This window comes from Anomaloglossus baeobatrachus, chromosome 12 (genome assembly GCF_048569485.1).
Source record: "Anomaloglossus baeobatrachus isolate aAnoBae1 chromosome 12, aAnoBae1.hap1, whole genome shotgun sequence".
NCBI classification, from domain to species: Eukaryota; Metazoa; Chordata; class Amphibia; order Anura; family Aromobatidae; genus Anomaloglossus; species Anomaloglossus baeobatrachus.
This window is the reverse complement of record NC_134364.1, coordinates 101,320,634-101,337,198: the sequence shown is the minus strand read 5'-3', so window position 1 is coordinate 101,337,198 and position 16,565 is coordinate 101,320,634. Positions and strand designations below refer to the sequence as shown.

The following is a 16,565-nucleotide window of genomic DNA, read 5'->3' as shown; positions in this document are numbered from 1 at the left end:
AGATAATTAGTGTATGAAGGGAAAAAGAGGGAGATAGTGTATGAAGGGAAAAAGGGGGAGATAATTAGTGTATGAGGGGAAAAAGGGGGAGATAATTAGTGTATGAGGGGAAAAAGAGGGAGATAATTAGTGTATGAGAAGAAAAAGTGGGAGATAATTAGTGTATGAGGGGAAAAAGAGGGAGATAATTAGTGTATGGGCCCACAGAGAGCTAAATAATTCTTTTATGGGGCCAGGAAGAGGGAAATAATTATTGTATAGGGCCACCAATAGGGAGATCATTTCTATATGAGTGCTCAAAAGTACAGATAATTATCCTGTGGGGGCACAAAGAGGGAGATAAGTACAATCATTATTCCCCCAAATGATAATTATTTCCCCATTGGTGCCACCATACAATACTTATCAACCCCTTTGTGTTTGAGGCCTCAGACACACGGCATGAAAATCGGACCGAGTGGAATGCGATAAAACATTGCATTCCACTCGGACCAATATTAACCTACTCTGTGTCCCAGCACACAAGCGATTATTTTCTCAGCACCAATCGGACCGAGAAAACAATCGCAGCATGCTGCGATTGTAATGTGAGACTCTCTCTCACACCTATTCAAGTCTATGGGGCGAGACGAAGATCGCACTGCACTCACGGACACCGGTGTACTGAGAGTGCAGGGCGAGAATCGCAATAGCCGACTACGGAGGGGAGAGGGAGATAAATCTCTCCATCTCCTCCTCCGTGCTGGCCCGCCCATCGTTCGTGCCGGCCCGCTTCTCCTCAGAGCCGGCTCTTCCCTCTTCAGAGCTGGCCTGTCCCCTGCAGCTGTGGTCCGATTGCATGATCGGACATCAGTCGCAGTGACACTTGCATGACACTCTTCTCCCGCTGTGCTGCCAGCGTGAGCCGAGTGTCATGCGAGGATCGCATTGGTCCCCGTGTGGCCCCGGCCTAATAATGATCTCCTCCTTGGTTCCCCACATAATAATCTCACCCTTGTGTTGTCCTCTTAAGATAATTAACTCACCTCCCCCTTTGTGCCCCTATATGATAATTACCTCCCTCTTTGTGCCCTCATACAAAAATTATCTCCCTTTTGGTGGCCCCACACAATAATTATCGCCCTCCTTGTGCTTCCATACAATAATCATCTTCCCTTTTGAGCACTCATATGAAAACGATCTTCCTCTTGGTGGCACTATACAATAATAGCTTAAGACTAACAAAATTAAGACTTTGACGTGGCCTAGTGAAAGTCATGACCTGCTTAATCCAATCAGATTCTGTGGCCTCGACCCTAAAAAGGCGGTTCATGCTCGGAAACCCTCCAATGTGGCTGAATTACAAAAATTCTGTAAAGGTGAGTGGGCCACAATTCCTCAAGAGCTTTGTATGAGACTCATTGCCAGTTATCTCATACTCTTGATTGCAATTGTTGCGGCTAAGGGCGGCCCAACCACTTATTAGGTTTAGGGGCAATCACTTTGACACCCCTGTATATATCTTTGGAGCTACAAGTTGTGCACTGTCACTTTTGGGGACACAAAATTGCTGTATGTAAATGAGGGTGGGGGGTTATTACAATGTAGGACACTATTATGGAATTTGTTTAGCTATGGTAGAAGTGAGGAGCATATTGGAAAAATGATGAGCTAAATATTTTTGTGTGTTACATTCTGCAGAAACAAGAAATCGGCTTAGTAAAGTCAGAGAGAACGTAACTGGTGAGTTACAGGATTTATCTGTACAGTATGCACATAGAGTATACAGAGCGCCGGGGTACAACTGTTACCTACCACCTTATGATTACTGTATGTGTCACACGGTGTTTGGCTCTAAACCCGCCGAGTATCATGGCGGCATCAGACGCTGTTCACACTGCAGAATGACACTTCACACTATGCTTCTGAGCTGCACAGGCAGGCTCGGGCGTCGACCAGCTGTGGCCTCATCAGTGATCAGGCTAGCCAAGCTAATTTCTGCAAGCCTGCTGGTTACGTTTTGGATCACGTGTTGTGGGAAACCTATCACAGGTACTCCTCACCTTTTTAAGATGGAGGAATCGGTCTTCCCATGCCGACTATAGCTTTCGCTTACTTGGTCCATGTACTGTTGTGTTCCTGTTGCTGGTGATTTTATTGTGCGCTACTTGGTGTGCTGTTGAAAGCCTCTTGTCGTCTGGTTATTTCCTTCCTGCTCTTTATTATTTCCTTATCACGTCTTGCTTTATACATCTGTATGATAGAGTTTTGGTTTCCCTGTTTGTCTTTATCTTTGGGTTCAGCCACTCCTGTCCTGATCCTCCCCTGGGGTGGGGGAGAAGGGGTATTAGATCAGGGCTGACCAGGAGCAGGGAATGGAAGGTGGCCCAGACATCTTCACCATTAGACATATCTCTGGCAGTAGGGACAACTGAGGGCCCCCTAGCCTGAGGGCCAGTCTAGGAGCCCCAGTTCCTTCTTAACCCCTGTCACGCGCGGACATTATTGGGGTATTATTGGTCTTGGTACCGTGGTTTTTGTTAATGGTTTGTATAGTGGCATTATTTAGCCGTTATGTGGTGGTTATATTTTGTTTTTATATAGCTTTATTGTTGATAGTGCACTAGTTTTCGTATGGTGGTATTTGTCACTTGTATGGTTGTATTATTTGTACACTTGTGTTAGCTTCTATTTTTGAGAGTGGAGGAACATCTATTATGGACCCAAGTGTGCACACATCACAGCTACAAACTGGTGATTGTAGGAAAAAATCCAGGTCGAAACGTTGCCAATAGGACTTTGGTTTACGCCCCTGAGGAACATTTATAATACTTAATATAATTTTGAGGGTCACAAAGTCATGTTTCTGAGACGCATGTCTAAATAAAAAAAGAGCAACAACCACTTTAAGACAAATTTGATAAATGAGGCCCTAAAGATTTCCAGAATATATAAATGGAGCAACTAAACACAAAACATTACAAGATTCACTTAAGGAACCCAAGATAGAGCAAGATACGGTAAAAAAAAGGCACCATCTTCTAAATATATACCTGATAGACGTTGTGACATCCTGATTGGCTGAGAGTGTTAAGTGCATGAAAACATTATCCACCACCACCATATTGGCCCATATCAGATGACCGATAGAAAATACAGTCTCGGCATGTTCCAGTGCCAAGGGCACAAGTGTCCATCAAATGACATTCTTACAAGAACATTTTTGTTGTGAATATGGTAAATCCAAAGGTCAGAAAGAAGGTGCAGTACTGGAGGACAACAGCGGAGGCGCCGCCACAAACAATGCTCAAAGTGATGACAACTCCGTCAATGTCAAAGCTATGATCTCCAAAATTGCAGACGGAATCGGTTGCACAGCCCCGGATCTTGGTACCAAGACCTGGTCCCGCTGGAAGAAAAAAAATTGTGATAGTGTGATTTTTTTTTTTTTGTAAATAAATTACATAGTCACGTAGGGAAATTATGGGGTGTCAGTAGCTCTTCATAATGACACCATACTAACATCAATCAATCAATCAATCAATCTCTAGTATTTATTTATTTGCCCATCTAAGTATCTATCCATCCATTTACACCATCCATCCATCTGAACCCTCCAACCATCTCAACCATCAATCCATCCATCTACAACATCCAGCCATCCATCTACACGATCCACACCATCCAGCCATCCATCTACACGATCCACACCATCCAGCCATCCATGTACATGATCCACACCATCCATCTATCTACACCATCCACACCATCCACCTACACCATCCACCCATCCATCTACACCATCCACACCATCCATCTATCTACACCATCCATTAATTTACACCATCCATCCATCTATCTACACCAACCATCCATCTACACCATCCATTCATTTATACCATCCACACCATCCATCCATCTATGCCATGCATCTACAGCATTCACACTTTCCATCTAAGCCATCCATTCATTTACACCATCCATCCATCTACAGCATTCATCCATCTACACCATCCATTAATCTATGTCATCCATCCATCTACACCATCCATCTTCTTCATCCATCTACTCCATTCATCTACACCGTCCATCTAAACCCTCCAACCATCTCAACCGTCCATCCATTCATCTACCTACACCATCTGTCCATCTATACCATCCATCTATTTACACCATCTACACCATCTATCCATCTACACCATCAATCTAGCTACACCATCCACACCTTCCATCTCCACTATCCTTCTATCTACACCATCCACACATTCTATCTACGCCATCTATCTACAGCATCCATTCATCTACATGATCCATCAATTTATGTCATCCATCCATCTACACCATCTATCTTCTTCATCCATCTACACCAGCCATCCATGCATCTGAACCCTCCAATAATCTCAACCATCCATCCATTCATCTCTCTACACCATCTATCTACACCATCCATCTACACCATCCATCTATTTACACCATCTACACCATCCACACCTTCCATCTACACCATCCATCTATCTACACCATCCACACCATCCATCCATTAATCTATTTACATCATCAATCCATCTATAGTCCCTGACAGAAGTTCTGTCGCTTATCCATGTTATGTAAATAAAAGCTTATAACCAGACTTTAAATTCATCCATTGGTTTTATAAATTACTCTTTTGAAAGCTGAAACCCTTCCAAATTTGGTTTAGGTTATGAAAATAAAGTTGCTGCAAAGCTGAAATATTGATCATTTAATGAACACAGAAAGGTCAGATTTTGGCAAGACAAAGATTTGTCACCTTGTCATATAATGCACCCAATCCTAGTTTACATCCTCACCTGTGCTCACTAAATGATCGGTTAATTAGTGGGTGTGTGTAAAAAAGAACCCAGCACCCCAGACCTTCAGTTGAACTGCAACTTGATCTCTGACAACATGCCAAAAATCCACCCTGCGACCAAAGCCTTGATTATCAAGAGGCTGAAGACCAGATCCACTGCAGAGGTGACTGGCACCTTTAATGTGTCTCAGCATCAAGTACAAACAATTAAAAAAAGATTTGAAGAGACTGGAGATGTTTTTGACAAGCCCAGGTCCGGCAGACCCCGCAAGCCAACTGCTCAGGAGAAACTTTTGGTTAGAAAATCCAAAGCCAGCCTCTCTTCCACTGCAGCAGAGCTCCAACAGGCCTGGTCACCCCAAGTCCCTGTGTCAACTAGAACAGTTTGTAGGATTCTTTCTCAAAATGGCCTCCATGGTCGAATCAGTGCCCAGAAGCCAGTACTAAACAAATGGCAATTAAAAAACCATGTGGCATTTGCCAAGTCCCACAGCCTGCTAAACAGATGGACGCTGGAAAAGTGGCAGAAGGTGAATTTCCCTGATGAATCTTCAGTTTAATTACACCACAGCCGCCGCAAATATTGCAGGAGACCTACTGGAGCCTGTATGGATCTAAAATACACCCAGAAAACAGTTAAGTTTGATGGTGAAAAGATCATGGTCTGGGATTACATTCAGTATGGGGGTGTGCAAAACATTTGCAAGGTGGAAGGCAATATCAATAGCCTAAAATATCAATTAGTATTAGCTACCTCTTACATTCCCAGTAATAAAAGGGGTCAAATTCTGCAGCAGGATGGTGCTCCATCTCATACATCCATCTCTACAACAAAGTTCCTCCTGGCAAAGAAGATCAAGGTGCTCAAGGACTGCCCAGCCCAGTCACCAGACATGAACATCATTGAGCATGTTTGGGGTAGGATGAAAGAGGAAGCTTGGAAGACAAAACCAAAGAATCTAGATGAACTCTGGGAGGCATGTAAGACTGCATTCTTTGCTATTCCTGATGAATTAATCAATAAATTGTATGAATCATTGTTGAACCACATGGATGCAGGCCTTCAAGCTCATGGAAGTGACACAAAATATTAAATATGGCTCTAATAGCACCACAACTTCATTCACCAATGTTATGCAACATATCTTGGGAGAGGAAGTTAATTATTTGTTTGAATTTCACATTACTTTCTGTTAGCGACAAAACTTTTGTCTTGCCAAAATCTGACCTTTCTGTGTTCATTAAATGATCAATATTTCAGCTTTGCAGCAACTTTATTTTCATAACCTAAACCAAATTTGGGAGGGTTTCAGCTTTCAAAAGAGTAATTTATAAAACCAATGGATGAATTTAAAGTCAGGTTATAAGCATTTATTTACATAACATTGATAAGCGACAGAACTTCTGTCAGGGACTGTACACCCAACATCCATCTTTCTATACCATCCATCTATCTACGCCATCCATCTGTTTATGCCATCCAACTATCTACACCTTCCACACTATCTATTTACACTATCCATCTATCCACATTATCCACACCATTTATCCATCCATCTATACCATCCATCGTATTTACTTATCCATTCACAGCATCTATCCATCTGTCCGAAAAAGACATTCAGGAAAAGAAGTAGTACTCCACTTCAGTAAGCTGGAAAAAAAAATCGAGGCGTCAGGAAGGTTAGGTATTGTTATTAGAGTCAAAAAGTGTCGTTTATGTCGTGGGCGGAGGGGACGCACTCACCACGCTCGGGTCCGGGGCTTCTTCTGCTGCTGCTCGTTTGCTCCAGTGGTGGGCCGGACCCGGGGACTCAAGCAGCGCTCCTCACCCGTGAGTGAAAAGGGATGGTTTGTTTGGGGAGAGAGTCCGTGACACCACCCACGGGACGTGGTGATGATGGCACCACCGCTGCTGGTGACGGGGATTCCGGGAGAGATGGTAGGGAGCAACGAGGATGTTGTCCCCTCCGTGGGTAGGGGGTTGGTGTTCCCGGGGCCCGGTGGTGTAACGGAGAGGCTGGATGGCTGGGGTGCAGGGTTGCAGGGACAGCGCGGCGTGGTGCCGGACGGCACTGGTGTACTCACTCAGACAATCAATGACAGAGTCTCTGGTAAACCAAAACGGACGGATGGACGGGTTCCGCAGCCGGCTGCAGTCTTGTTGTGCTCTCCCCGGACGGCTGATGGTGGCTGTCTTTCCCTGCACCTGTTAGAATGTTCTGACTCCTGTGGTTGCCCACCGGTAATCCGCTCCCCGGCGTATAGGTGCCGTAGGAGCCCATTTTGCCCGCAGGTGCTGGCCCTTGGATCTCTAGCCTGTGGCGGTGGCTGTATATCCTCATGGTGTGGACTGTTGCCTTCTGTCGGGTCTTGGTTGTTGGGAAACCACTGGGGTTGATGTCACACTTGGATTTGACTATTGTCGGCGGCTCCAAGCCTGGTTGGGGTCCGATGGCCCTGCCTGTGTGCTTAGCTTCACTCCGCTCCCTGGTTCAGTACCGGTGGGCCACCGCCCAACCCCGGTCCTACGGCTCTGCAGAGTTCCACTAACTCCTGCAAACGGCCATCACTGTCTGCCAACCTTGCTGTCGGTGCCTGGGCTCCGACCCAGACACTTGCAGTTCGTGTCCTCCTACTTTCACCTCCAAACTCTATCTACTGCTTTTCCCGCCTCCAGGCCTGTGAACTCCTCGGTGGGTGGGGCCAACCGCCTGGCTCCGCCCCACCTGGTGTGGACATCAGACCCTGGAGGGAGGCAACAAGGGTTTTTGTCTGACTGTTGTAACTGTCTAGGGGAAGGGGTGTGTATGTTGTTATGTCTGTGACTACCTGGCTAGTCCAGGGCGTCACATTTACACCACCGGTGAATATACAAAATCTCCTTTTTTTAATGTTCGTGAAGTGAGGTGCGCCTCTTTTCTGTCCATCATCTCTGAATTCTCAGTTTTTTCCTCCTGGATCACACACACGTACACACCGGTGAACTCTGCCCTGTCCTATTAGTGCTGCCGGCTGTCTGACAGGAGCAGAGGTCAGAAACTCTACACGGTCTCAAAGTACAAGAGATGAAGTGATAGACTCAGTCCTATCCTCGCATGACATGGAAAGAGTCATCATGAAGCTGTTGGCTTGCTATACGGTTCCACATTTGGTGAAAAAGGCAATGAGGGGCGCATTCATCTCCTCTATTATCTTCAAATATCCACATTGTTTTCGCAGAAAAAATTGTGTGTGCTACATTTGTTTCCGAAACATCCAAGCCACATAATTACCTGTGGTGAGGTCCACGCTGGCGCAGTTTTTCTCACCTCCCGTGCATTCAATCTTACACTGGTCTTGTGAGGATGAGGCGCAGGTGTCGCAGGTCACGCCATTCTGCTGTGTGCTGGTGGGTGGCACTGGAAGGATATTAGATAGTCTAATATTAAAGTGATATTCCACAATATTCTGCATAGATATTCTTAAAGGGGCTGCCCACTTTAAAAAAAATAAACAAAAACCCCATACTCCCATACTATGTGCTGCATCTGGCAATGAACAGAAGACCCATCAGTGACAATCAAAAGGGTAACAATGTTTTGTACTTTTGATTTTCCGGCTCCATATCTCACCATCCACTACAGCTTTGAGCGTGAGATGACCTTCATTTTATAGACAACCATCTTGGCTATCTCATACATCAATGTGACTTGCAGCTATTTAGCATATGATTAGTTGTCCAGATCTTTGTCATGTCACTGCATTATTACTGTTTTTCTCCTGGTGTTGGAAAAATCTTTTTCTTCCTGTATACTACAAATTACAACCTGTTCTAATAGCTCAGTGTGCTATTAGGTTGATTCCCAAGTGAAAGGTCACTTGTTCGCATAGAGGAGCAGCCATGTAGAAGATTTCCCAAGACAACAAGAACAGCATCATCCAGCTCATCGATAGTGGTCTCTCGGCCAAGAAAATTGCTAAACTGCATCATGTGAGGCCATGATAGTGGGAAGTATAAGAAATGAAGTCCATGCATTCAGAAGCCAAGAGGTGACGTCGAGGCAAAATATCAGAGTCAACAAGTGGTCTGATTACATGGTCTATCAGTTCTGGAGAGACAAATCCGGCAGTGGAGGTGGCTCGTATGCTTCATAATAGTGACATTACAGTAGAAGTAGAGGATTGGAAATGGGTGATTTGGAGTAATTAGATGAAAGTCAATAGACAGCTCTGATGGGGGCAGATGGGTTTGGAACTAAGAAGGATAAAGAGGCTAACAGGTCAAGAAATTGAAGGAACCGTCAAGTTCGGTGGAGGAAGCCTGATGATATGGAGTTGTTTCACAACTAAAGGTGTTGGATACTTGTCCAGGCTGGATGGTGGTCTCAATGCTGAACTATGTGTGAGTATCCTACAAGACGAGTTACATCGTACACTCAAGTACTATGGGTATGAAAAGGACAACATACTGTTCCAGCAGGACAACGACCCATAGCATATGGCGAGACTGGAGAAAAAATCACTCAATGACAGGGAAGTAGAGGTGCCCCCATAGTCCCAGACCTGAACCCAAGCGAACACTTGAAGAAAAAGCTGTATACATACCCAAGCGAGTCTCCCAGCATACACCAACAGTGGGAACGTGTAGAAGAGACCTGGGATCAGATTTCAGTGGAGACATGCTTGAATCTGATCGAACATATATATATACTTTTTTTTCCTCCTACTTGTTGAACATGCCGCTGATCTCCGGAATCGGATGATGTTTTTCTTTTGTTCCTGAGCCTCTCCGTTCCCGAGATATGGTCCCGTCTTCTCTGAATATAAATCTAGTCTTGTTAACCAAGTGGGTGAGATCCTTAAGAATATGCTCACTGACTGTTGTTAAGGACCACTCCCACTTGGATAGCAAGACTAGATTTATATCAAGGGAAGAGTTGGACATATCTCAGGAACGGGAAGGCGTAGGAACAAAAGAAAAATAACTCCAAATTCTGAAGAAAAGCGGCATTTACACCAGGTAAAAAAAATACATATTTATGGCAAACGATGGGTTTTCTATTTTTTTGGATATGTGAAAACATTGGCTTTAAAAGGGTTTTCCGGGGGTAAAAATTAATTGTTGATTTTTTTTTTCCCCTGTTCCATGTATGACACTGTTTCTGGAAGAAAGCAGCTCCATTTAGTGGACTTTTTTATGAAGCCATAATATGGTGCTCATAGAAGACTATGAGGCCCGACTACTTGTCTGATTTAATTTAAGGGCGTATAACTTTTTTTTCCCCCTAAAGGTTTCTGTATAATGTAGGCAACCTTCCCAGAAACACCTCGTAGACTCTTTATGGCACCATATCGGCTCCGCACAGGTGGGTTTGATGTGTATATAGAGAATGAAAATAACCTATACGTACATTTCAGCTCCTCCGGTGTACAGCCATTGGTTGTGCAGCAAGATGTGGATAACATAGCCCGTGATGCCGAAGTAATACTTCCAGATATCCCACATGTCTCCTTGTTGGGTGCACATGATCGTCCAAATAGAGTGTAATCTCCTAGAGATGGGCAAGAACATACATTATGAAGAATGATAAGGTAAGTGATCTGGGCTATTAAAAATTGGTTTTGAAAGTAGTCCATTCCCTGTTATCAGCCATTTTAGACTAGTGACGGGTATTTATTTGGCAGTGAAATGGTTAAAAAAAACCTATTCTTGTTCCTTCTTGACCTACTTCCTCAGTCAATTGTGCAATAGATCCAGGACTATTATCTAATTTATATATAGCTGTACCAGATTATCTTCTAGATTGGTTAAACTTTAACTAGAGCAAATCTGAGGATGATCACCTTTATCATTGGGAGCATTTCAGATCATATAACTGGGGATCCAGACAGGGAAGTCAACCACTGGGACCCTTACCGGTACTGAGAATGGGGGTACTGTGGCCACCATGAAAATGGAGTAGTACAGTCTATGGGAGCAGTGTGCACTGCCTCTCACATAAATACTTAATGCAGCAGTGGTCATGTATCAGCATTATGACTCTTTTCACAAAGGGACCCCCATTCTCAGTCTCGATGGAGACCCTTAGCAGTTGGACTCCCAGTATTTATCAATTGATGGCAGCTTTACAAATTATATAGTATACTAAGTGAAAAGAAGAGGATAATTAATTTCAAAATCATGTGAAAAACGAAGATAGCTTTAATAATTTGTTGGAGCTCCGCCTCTTCCTCAGACAGACCACCCACGAGGAGCCACTGTGCTTTAAAGTCAATAAGAAATGTTAGCATACTCACTCGACTGTTTCCATTTCTTCTGGGTTCTTTTAACACAGATGACCTTTCACTAAATTTTTCAATTTAAACTGAGTATCCTCCAATTAGTGCCGGTCCGCTGATTCTGAAATATTTTTTCTTGTTTGCCCCTCTTTTCCAAAGTTATTCCGCCCAGTAATATAATGTCATGGATGTCTCTTATGCCAGATTCGGGGCTAGAAAGTAATTTCCATGCAAGGCTCTCAATATGAAATGTATTCTCTTTCTTTTGGCAGTCTTAGGATTAATGTCAGTTATCCTTGCTGGCAACCTTTTCATTACCTTTTCAGGTGCTTCCGGTTTGGGACCACTCGCAGTCCCTATATATACTCAGGTCTCCCTGTAGAGGATGCCAGATATACTGAAATCTCAGTCTGAGACTTGGCCTGGAGGTGGAAGGAGCTGTTGGATCCCTTTCTGTCTGTTGTGGTGTAGGCTGCAGTCCTGGTGCCTGACTGCAACCAAGACGTTGGAGTTTAACCTTTGTTCATTTCCCTGTTTGTCTTCCTCCCCTTCTGTGTTGTTTTAGTGTAGCGGTGGAACTAGTGATCCTTACCTTCCCACTCACTAGCCAGGACTATTGTAGGGTCACTCAGGGTTATAAGTCCCTGCTCGGCAACTGGTGAGGAACCTGTATAGGGACTGGATAGGAGTGCAGGGTACAGTTGCTGGAAAGTGGAGAAGGTATCCATCTTGCCTCTCACTAGCGCTAGGGCCCACCGTTGTTGAAGTGTCCCTGGTATACCCCTTGTTTGTTGTGGTGAAAGCCCTGTTTGTTGTGTGTTTTGTCCCACGCCGGACCTTCCCCAAGTCAGTGTGTGACATGTAATTACAATTTTTCCTTTCAACGTTTTGGGCGCATACCAAAACACCTTTGTGGTTGTGGCCATGTTTTGATTGGACAGCATCAGTGAAGATAATGTAAACGCCCACAAGGATGTTCTGTGGTATACGCCCAGCTGGTTAAAGGGAAAGCTTGCTTTTTTATATTCTGAAGACTTTACTTTGAAACAGCTGAAAAAAGAAAAAAGTTCCAGAATCAGTGGAGCAGCACCTACTGGAGGGGGTACTCAGTTTAAATTTAAAAAAAAAATCCATATAAGTGTCCTTTTTAAAGGGATCAATAAACCCCATTTTAAAAGACTGAGGCCAATTTGGCTTCTGTTTGAAAAGAAGTTGAGGAGTTAAAATTTTGGGGGAAGGATTTATAAGGAAAGCACAAGACCAAAAAAACATGGGTACCTCCTTGACGATAAGTCATCCATATCAGATCGGTGGAGGTTTGACACCCAGCACCCCCATTAATCAGCCACAGTGATGGCCGGATGAAGACAGTATACGGAGCTTGGAAACCACAGCTCTGTAACCTGTACTGCAGGTGTTCCTGGTACTGCATCTCAGCTTCTATTAAACTGAATAGGAACTCAGCTCCTGACTCCATAGATTGTTTATATCTGGCCACCGGATGAATGATAACATTTAATCGAAGGGTCCTGGCTGTGTGATATGGATATGTTCGCAATACATATTAGTAACGTACAACCCCTTTTAAAGAGTACCTGTCACCAATTCATAATTGATCATTTTTTTGTTTATATTTTATTCTCTCGGTTTCTCTGAGTATGCCGTTTTTTGTTTTTTTATAATCTGCCATACGGTTCCAGAGATATGGGCCTTTTTATTTCATGGTAATCTTTCTGATGTTGCCAAAGGGGCGTTCCTGAGGAGTCTAAAGACTTGCCCCCAGAGAGCCCTGTAAGCCACGCCTCTGAAGACCATAAATATAAGCACAAAAAAGTCACATATCTCTTAAACCATATGGCGGATTTAAATTAAAAAAAAACCTGGAGAACTCAGGGGAGTAGTGGGAATAAAATAAGAGCAAACACTGACAACTTTTGACCTGGTGACAAGTTCTGTTTAAGAATGGAAGACATACCAAGTGAAATGAGTCCAGACATACAGATACCGCCATCACAATCCTTGGTGTGTCCAGTGCATTGTGGTGAAGTTATGTTGTAGCATTCAACGCATTTCAAAGCGTAGCCTAGAAAAAAAAAGAAAACAGGTTAATTCCAGTGGAAACCCTGAAAAAGAGGGGTAAATCAGGACCTATGGATATTGTTAACAATTCCTAATATAACTTTTGGTCAGTTGACTATGCCATTTCCATAACTTCTTTTGACTTCTAAGGGATTGACGGAAATGTCATAGTGCCCTGCTAGACACAAATATTCTTGTCTTGTTGTTCCAAATATCTTAGAGCGCTAACCACTGATCTATGTATGAGGCTTGTACAGATCCTTTCATATCTTCATGTGATCCCAGACTGGATTATAGAAGATCCAGGCTCTGCGGGGGCCGGATCACCACTTCCAGGACTCCTTGTTCTTCTTTAAGCTGAGGATTGATCTTAATGACATTGGCTGTAAGTTTGGGGTTATTGTCCAGGTGCAGAATAAATTTGGGGTAAATCTGAAGCCTCCCTCATAATATTGCAAGATGGATATGTATCTACTGATTAGCATTGAGGACTGCAGAATTAGAGGTCAGTTGAGGAAATTTAGTGCTGCAGATGAAAGACCTATCATGCTTCCCTTCAAATTGGGATGATGTCCAGCAGTGCCATCAATTCAGAAACGGCAGCAATCAGTCAGACGCAGCTACACCCACATACTGTTCGGGGAAGTCTCGCCAGAAATGGTCTTCATGGAACAATTGTGGCCAAAAACCAGACCTTCAACATGGAAACAAGGACAGGCGACTACACTATGCATGAAAATAGGAACTTGGTGCAGAAAAATGGCAGCAGATATTCTGGACTAATGTGTCACAATGTGAAATATTTGGCTATAACAGGAATTAGTTGGTTCCTGAGGGGCTGGAGAGCGGCACAATAATGGGGATTTGCAGAAACACTGAGGTATGGTGTGGGGTCCTGCAAATATAGTGCCATATTTCAGTAAATGGGTTAGGGATTTGGTCAGGATTAATTGTGTCCTCAATGGTGAAACATAGAGGCGGAAACGTCATGTTATTTCATCAGAGGCTCCAAATTTATTTTGCATTTGGACAACGCCTCCAAACATACAGCCAATATCATTAAGGAGGAGGAGTCCTGGAGGAGAAGATCTGGCCCCCGCGGAGCCATGATCTCACGTCTGCCTAAAGAATTTGCACAGTACTGTATATTTCACTTGTGTAAAGTAATAATACACATAAATACCCACGAGACCACTGGACAATCCCAATATCACAAGATAATTAAATTCCAATCGTATTGTAACAATACCTCTAAGTTATAAAATATTATGAGAAATTTCACAAAACCTCTTCTTAGCTATCTAAAAAAAAACATTTTAAGTGGAAAAAAACCCATAAAAGTACAAGATCTAACTTATAAAAGAAAACATTCAGGCAACACCGGTCAGTTACCCCTTTTGGTGTGAAAGAATCCTTAGTAATAATAAAGTATGCCTCCATTTGGAATAGGTGTATGTGCACACTGGTTTGGGTTTTTTTTTGAGGTTTTTGGCATAGAAACTCCAAATATTTTAGCAGGATCTGGAGGGTTTCCGCTCAGTTTCTGTTGCAAAAACTCTGTGTGCACATATGTGCCTTCGTAAAGATGTTTAATTTTAATTTAGAGAAGAGTTATCCTAAATCACATTGAAAGACCCTTTTTAACAAGTGGATATTGATTTTTTAGATTCCTAGGAGGAGCATTGCATGGTCTATAAGTCCCCTTACTCCAACATGGCACTTCCCATAAGGAGAAACATTACCCGTTAAACCCACAATCTCACCTAGACGAATCAGACCTTCTGCTTTGCACTGATGAGCGGCAAACAACCTGAAACACGTATCTACAAACTGAGTGTCTGGTTTGCTTTCTTATCCTAGGCTCTTTTAAAGGGTCAATATTGACTTTTAGAATTGCTTATTCACATGTCAGTGTCTGTCGCCTAGGCACTATAGTCTGCAAAAGAAAACACGTCCATATCTAGCCCATTTTGCAGTGAAAACTCGCCTATTTCCATAGAATCAGGCTGTACATGAACAGCATCCATGGGATGTCTTGTTTACAGAGACTGATTGATTTTGGAAGCCTCCATCCATTTTTTTGGGACATACGTGAAAAACGAATAATGCAGAAAAATGTAAAAAAAGAACAAAACACACAGACCACCAAAAATGGATGAATTCCCAAACCATTCATTACCAATAGGAATAATAGAAATTTGTTAAAGAAGTTATCCAACTTTTCAAAACTTTCATATAACTTATAAGTCATGTCCTATGGGCTGTTTGTCAGTTCTTTATTTTAGTAATTCCACTCTGTAACTGAATCAGAAACATCTGGATGAACAGTGCTACAAGCTGCCACTTCGTACATGTAACAGTGAGAAGACATAGAGGGAAAAGGCGTAAAACTGCTAAAAAAATAAATAAAGTAAATCTTTTGTCTTTTATGCAGAGCGAAACTGCAGGGGCCTCAACTACGGGGAAAGCTCTTAAAGTGTGCCACGAGCCTTCAGCTTCAAAAGCGAAGGGAAAACTCCAGAGAAAGCAACAACATAGTAGAAAACAGCATAAAAAAACCCAAGAGGGCACAAAATACAACAAAAACAAACAAACATGCTAAGTAAATACTGAAATAAATAGAAAATAGAGTTTTAAGAAGTCAGTTACCTGGACTAACCAGATGTAGGAGAATCCAGAGAGTTAGCAGCCCTGAGATCATGGTTTCTTCTGAGACACTGTGATGTGCTGCGGATCTTAGTGCTGCCTATAGGAGGGGTCAGATGTGACTGCCCCCGTGTGACAGTACCATGTCTTCGACAAGCCAGGAAGATCATTGCAGTAAAAAGTTCCATAAAGAAATGTCCTAAAACATTCCAAAACATTCTTGACATTTTTTTCCGAGTTCTGGAAGACTAGCCAGGTTAAAGGCATCAATACAGGCTTATACTTATGGGGGGAGGGGAACAGAAAAATGAAGGGGGTGTTCACAGCTTTCTAATAGGGCAGTCTCATCTTGGGTTTGAGCCTTTTTTTGGAATGATTTTCTCTTTTTTTGCCTAATTTATAATCTGTTATTGCACTTTGTTTGACATCCTTTTAAACTCTCACTTTTCATTTTTGCTCGTCAATGTTATAATGATCTCCATTTGCGATCAGTGAGTGGATATATTGATTATAATACAAGCAATCTTCTGTATCACAAAGTTACTGAAGTCTACAAAGAGTTTAGCAAAAATAGTCACAGGACCCCAGTCCAGGGGCCACCTCGGTAGTTTGTGCTCGCAGGTCCATCCTGCTGACTTTCCCAGCTGAGCCTCAGACCACTAGCCACCTGGGTAGTCTGTGCTTGCAGGTCCATCCTGCTGGCTTTCGCAGCTAAGCCTCGGTCCAGTGGCCACCTCGGTAGTCTGTGCTCGCAGGTCCATCTTGCTGG

The 16,565-nt window shown here is 43.2% G+C and overlaps 1 protein-coding gene across 1 annotated transcript; it reads right to left on the bottom strand.

Annotated features, from left to right (window-relative positions):
- Positions 1-2,777: 2,777 nt before the first annotated feature.
- Positions 2,778-15,873, bottom strand: LOC142257731 (phospholipase A2 inhibitor and Ly6/PLAUR domain-containing protein-like). Its single transcript, XM_075329890.1, has 5 exons — positions 15,800-15,873; positions 13,047-13,154; positions 10,204-10,344; positions 8,086-8,211; positions 2,778-3,388 (listed from the first exon to the last, which is right to left on the bottom strand). The coding sequence occupies exons 1-5, from the start codon at positions 15,849-15,851 to the stop codon at positions 3,189-3,191; spliced, it is 627 nt and encodes a 208-aa protein (XP_075186005.1). The 5' UTR covers positions 15,852-15,873; the 3' UTR covers positions 2,778-3,188.
- Positions 15,874-16,565: the final 692 nt, after the last annotated feature.

Excerpts from the sequence above, each read along its gene's own strand:
- LOC142257731 (XM_075329890.1), bottom strand. The coding sequence starts at position 15,851 with ATGATCTCAGGGCTGCTAACTCTCTGGATTCTCCTACATCTGGTTAGT. Across the intron at positions 10,345-13,046 it reads GTCTGGACTCATTTCACTTG|GAGATTACACTCTATTTGGA; the intron begins GTATGTCTTCCA and ends GCCCATCTCTAG. Across the intron at positions 8,212-10,203 it reads TACACCGGAGGAGCTGAAAT|TGCCACCCACCAGCACACAG; the intron begins GTACGTATAGGT and ends ATATCCTTCCAG.